Source organism: Cyphomyrmex costatus, unplaced genomic scaffold (genome assembly GCF_001594065.2).
Source record: "Cyphomyrmex costatus isolate MS0001 unplaced genomic scaffold, Ccosl1.0 scaffold797, whole genome shotgun sequence".
NCBI classification, from domain to species: domain Eukaryota; kingdom Metazoa; phylum Arthropoda; class Insecta; order Hymenoptera; family Formicidae; genus Cyphomyrmex; species Cyphomyrmex costatus.
Window position 1 is genome coordinate 29,989 of NW_017280372.1, and position 5,827 is coordinate 35,815.

At 27.0% G+C, this 5,827-nt stretch overlaps 1 protein-coding gene across 1 annotated transcript; it reads left to right on the top strand.

Annotated features, from left to right (window-relative positions):
* The first annotated feature begins 2,846 nt into the window (after positions 1 to 2,846).
* On the top strand, positions 2,847 to 5,158 carry sing (MARVEL domain-containing protein sing). Its single transcript, XM_018549133.1, has 4 exons — positions 2,847 to 3,069; positions 3,528 to 3,710; positions 3,955 to 4,095; positions 5,081 to 5,158. Exons 1-4 carry the CDS (start codon positions 2,932 to 2,934, stop codon positions 5,156 to 5,158), a joined length of 540 nt encoding a protein of 179 aa, XP_018404635.1. The 5' UTR covers positions 2,847 to 2,931.
* The last annotated feature ends 669 nt before the right edge of the window (positions 5,159 to 5,827 follow it).

The following is a 5,827-nucleotide window of genomic DNA, read 5'->3' on the forward strand; positions in this document are numbered from 1 at the left end:
TTTGCGTATATATGAACTTTTGAAATACTTGAAAGAAGTCATTATTACTTGCGTACAGTATCTTTTTCTGCGTGCGGCTTTCGAAAAAATGAATTTACTTTCGAAAGAATGAATTTTTACCTTTAATTTGTTTTTTATCGACCTATATACGATTTTTTTTCACCAGTTATTCAACGTTGAACAAAAAGAGTCATTTTTGCTTCAACGTTTAATAACTCGATGAAAAAAATCGTACGAAGCTTCGTAAAAAAACAAATTAAAGGTAAAGATTCGCTCTTTCGAATGATGTAAGTCGAATTTGTGTACACAATTTTTAATCCGCCTCGTGGAATTCTGCAAATTTTGTAAAAAATTTTAAGATTTAATGTATTTATCTTTATTTATATTTGTGTAACTTCATAAAATCTCCATGAACCATTTTCTAAAGTAGCGATTCGAAAAGTAAACATTTTAAGCTATAAAATGTTTTTTTTTTAACATTTCGATACGATAATTTTTGACAAAATTATTTTATCTTAAAATTTGTCTATTTTTACAGAGTGAAACAAGTGTTGCGTTAAGTTGGCCAGTGTGTTAATTGAGGGGGTCCGATAAATTCACCGTTTACATAGTTCCGGAAGATTGAATTAAATAATCGCGATAATGAAGAGTGAAAATAAATAGAGTATTATTATACAAGTCGTAGTGCTTTACAAAAAACTTATCTCTCTTAAAAACTTTATTCATTAAAATCGATGTGCAAAAATATATGTTGTACAATAAATCTTGACTGTTGAATTAAATTTAATACTTGGTCTTTATTTATTTTAATTACTACTATTCTATAATATAATAAATTGTATTACTTTACAACTCTTTAAAACTTTTAAAGTAAACCTCACTTTGAAGAGTAAAGTGTCATTTTTAAGGAGATTCTAAAGTCGTCTGTATTACTGACTAAACCATATAATTTTTGTATCCTAAATATTTTTTTTGTCATTCACAGATTCGAAAATTTTTTTCCAAGATTAAAGTATACGCATTAATATGTACCTGTGGGATAAAATCTATGCTGAAAATGATAAAAAAGTTTCGAAATTGAGTTCTACTTTACCATTTCTTAATTTAATAGTGTTTAAGGAGATCCTAAAACCTCCTGTATTACCGACTAACAATAAATCGTATAATTTTTGTATCGTAAATACTTTTTTTGTCATTTACAGATTCGAAAATCCTCTTACAGAATTATGTAGTATACGCATTAATACGTGCCTGTGAGGTAGAATCTATGCTGAAAACGATAAAAGATTTCAAAATTGAGTTCTTCTTTACCATTTTTTAGTCCAATATGGCGCTTCAGAGCTGTCACGACGTTACACGTCGTAACAACATTTGTTTTATATAAAAGCTGCGCAATCTGTACTTAAGAAATAGTAGTCCACAGGCATGTAGTTTGCATGAAGAAACAGCGTGGAGTTCTTAAAATTGGATGGCTTAATTTTTACTTTCTTTAAACTGAGATTTCGCTTCAAGGAATTGAAAGAAAAGTTGAACTTGCATAAACCTTATTTATTTGAATCAATGTTCAAAAGCGTACAATAAATAAATCTTGACAGTTGAATACTATCTATATTTGATATTGTACTTAGCATTTATTCATTTCAATTAATTTTTTTAAAGCATGTTAACTGTCAAATACTTTTTTAATAAACCAATAAAAACCGATGAAAACATGTCGTAACGGTCAAGTTAGATCTTGGATGCTTCTATCTATATAATTGTGTGTGAATTTATATATTACGTATATAGATTTTTAATTATCTCGATAGTCTAAAGCTTAGGACGCTCGCACGGAACACAAGAGATTCGAATTCGACTCCCGGCCGAGGTAATATTTTTCAATTAATGAAAATTAATTATTTACAGATTTTAATATGTCATTCAACATTATTAAGATCGATCTAAGATGCACAAAGGGTATCAAAAATTTTTAAATTGTTAGTCAATTTAATTTGTGATATTACTACGGTAGTTTAGAGATTGCGTTTCAAGTCTGAAAAAATTCGGCGCGTAATTTCAAATCTACATAAGTAGTATATAAATTCACACGCAATTATCCAGAAGCATCCAAAATCCAGTTTGACTGTTATGACATGTTCTCATCGGTTTTCATTAGTTTAAATTCCCATGGTCTTATAAGATTTAATATTGTTTTTTTAACCAATATGTAATTATATATGAAATTTAAAAAAATTGTGAGCATCAGTCTTTGTTTATAATGTAAATTCCATTTTATAAAAATTAAATACATTATACTTTCATATTTTTATTATCTTTCATTCAAGTTTTTTTTTGCGTTTCTGTCAGTTGCGCAGAGCGAGTGAGCAAAGCTTTCAGAATTCTGGCATGAGTAACACGTGCCAGAAATAGATAGTAATTTCCCTTGTGTTGAATGCTATGTGGGGGGTGCAACGACATTCAGACTTTGTGGATGCACAGACCTACACCCTCAGTCAGTTTAAAAGTATCGCTGATCGTGGTCATGCTGTGTGTTCTTCTAAAAATCATTAGAGAACAAAAGTTAAACATTAAAAACTATCAAATTGTAAATTAAATTGTAAAAAAATTTAAATCTTTCGGTATGTATAATGTTATATTTTTGCTTCTTTTACTTATATTAAAGATATTTTAATTGCTACAATAAAAAAATTATTTTGAAACTAATATGTATTTTCGTGTGTAAATGAACCATTGTGTCCGGGCTAATTAAATTTAATTAGACCGGATGAAGAAAAAAAAAAGAAATAATAGAAGAGGATACTTAAATATTAAGTGGGAAGATATAATAAAAAGCGTCAGATCACAAACGAAATAGTTTAACGAACGTCACAATTCAATACAAGAACACGTATTAAATTAATCGTCTACAACGAAATTATAAGCACGAACAATATGGGACCTATAATCAGGATGTCATCTTCTGGTACGCACGGCACGGGCGGTGTTGGTTGCTGCTGTTTTAGATGTTGCACGTGTATACACGTGGAGTTCTTTAAATCATTGCCAGGAATCATAAAAATTTGTGAAACGGTATGTTGTAATTACACATACATTATTTGGTATACTCAAAGTTAGTTAGGTAGAGTTATAAATGATATATAACATAAAATACAACATCCTTGTATATTTTTACTATAAACTTATTTTACGTTCCTTTTTTTACTTTATTCTCTTATTTATTATTTATCTTGTTTTAAATAAAAAAATTTTTAAGGATTTAAAGCAACGCGAGTAGACTTAATCCCTTCAGAGTCTATGTATTGTAATGTACATCTAATTTGGACATTATCCGTTAAAATTATTTAATTTTATTGCCTAATTATTATCTGAAATTTATCTTTATATAATGCTCTTATTCTTTATATTAAACTTTTTGAAGTACGTGATTCTGTTGATATCTATTGAATGTTCCGTATATATTTGATTTTTAAATATAATTTAAATTATAATTTTATAACGTATATATTATATAATTAATATAATTCTAGGTAATCAGCGGATTAATTCAAAGTTTACTTATAAATTATGGCTTGAGATACAGTTCATCTATTGGATCGGCTTTTGAAGGGTCATTGACCACGGCATCCGCCTGTTTCCTGATTTCCGCTCTGTTACTCGCTTGCTATACAATTTCTGAAAAATCTTACAAACTAATTCGTGCTTCACTTTTTGTATGTATTTCTATCTATTTCCCAAATAATAATTAAATATTATATACAATAATTAAATATTATATACAAAGAAATATCACAAATAATTCCATTATCTAAATTCTAAATTGCTTAAAATAATTTACTTAACTTGTTAGTGTGTCAATGTTTATACTTTTTGTTACATAATTTAAACAATGTTTTTATTGCTATCAATTCTATAATTTAGAAATTATGTTACATTTTTCTTTTTTATCAATATTAGGAAACGATGTTCAATTGTTTAGCCTGCTTCTTATATTTATGCTCGGCACTTTACTTAGCTTTTGCTACTAAATTATTTCTGATGATCCCGTATTATATGAGTCCCGGCTTCGACGTTTATCCTGCCATGACAGCCACTTATGTAAGTTTATTAGTGCAATCGTAAATGGAGAACTTAACGCTTTCACTAATCTGCGTCATTGTTTTTTCATCTAGCCAGAGATAAAAATTGAAAAAAAAATTTATATATTATAATAATTATTGCTGATATAATCTTTAATGTCAGACATGACATATCTGTATGTTGAACAGCAGAAAACAAAAGTTTATTAGTAGAAAATAACTAATATTAAATTTGATATAGATATTTTTAATTGAAAGTTTTTATTTGAAAAAGCTAAAAGTGATTGGTTTGTATTGTAGATAGGGCTTCAAGATTGATTCGAATTTAACGCTATCTAGATATCCGTTTATCTCGATTATAAATAAATGTAATTCAAATTTAGGTCATCCAAAGATTCGGTTTTTTAAGATATCCGAAACTTGAATTCGGTTTTCCAGATTCGTAGCAAACTTGTAGCGAATTCGACTTTACTTACCTTACTTTTATTTTATTGATATCTGATTATAATATTGAATAAGTTTATTGAATAAGGTTGTACTACAGTGGTCTATGCAATTTTAAATATTTAATTTTCTGTTTAAAGAACCTTCAAAATAATCTAATTTACAACTTTCTTTTTTACATTTAATTTACAGTTAATTTTTACAGTTAATTTATAATATAAATTATTAGTTTTTATATATAACGTAAATTAATTATATACATATATATTTTTTTTAACTAAATACATAAATTAAAATTTAATTTTCATTTTTTAAAACAAGACTAATGTTAAAAGTCATAAAATACATCGACTTTTTTTTCTGGATATAGATTTAAATTCGGATTCAGATTCTGCAGATTTGAATCTAATTTTAGATCCGGATCCGAATTCAGATCCACGAATCCGAATAATTTATATATCCGGATTATCCAAATAATACGGTTTTGAGTTCTCGGATTGGAACGAATTTCGGATATCTGAATATCTAGATATCTGAATACTTAGAAGTTTTAATTGCAGATCCTAAGTGGCGTCGTGGGATTATTACATGGAGCAGATGCTTATTGGTCCTATGTGCATTACAAAACCGGAAGATAAATTATGATAATTGCAGGATTGTAATTTTGCAATGAGACATGACATTATATATATAATTGTCTAAACGTTATAGTAACGTTAATTCTGTAACACGAATCTCCGAAAAAGAATTGGATGAATTAGGCATTGATTTTATGTATCTATTAGAATATATTAATATCTATTATAAAAATTAATTATTATATAAGCTATATAATGAAGTAATTACTAATTAATAGTATTATTTGATTTAATTATAAGTAGTATTATTACACTGCCATTGGTAATATCAATAAATTATGTATATATTTAGTTATAGTAAATTAATAATTTGAAATTGCGTATTACTCTACTATTTCTAAAAAAAAAAGGAAGAATAAAATGAAAGAAAAAATTTAATTTTTCTGAATAGATATTTTAGTTGTTTAAATATATATGATAAACCGGAATCAAATTGATTTTATGGATTACATGAAATTGTAGTATTTATTTGCGGTATTGCTTATCTATTTGAGGCGTATTATACGTATTTACTAAATCAATATTTCGTTGACATTTGGTACGTCATATAGTGATGTCGCATTTATGTGCATGACAAAATGGATAGTATTTAACAAATAATCGATGATTCATTTTAAGACTTATTTCGTTTCGCATTACGTTAATGTATACGTGATATGAAATAAACAT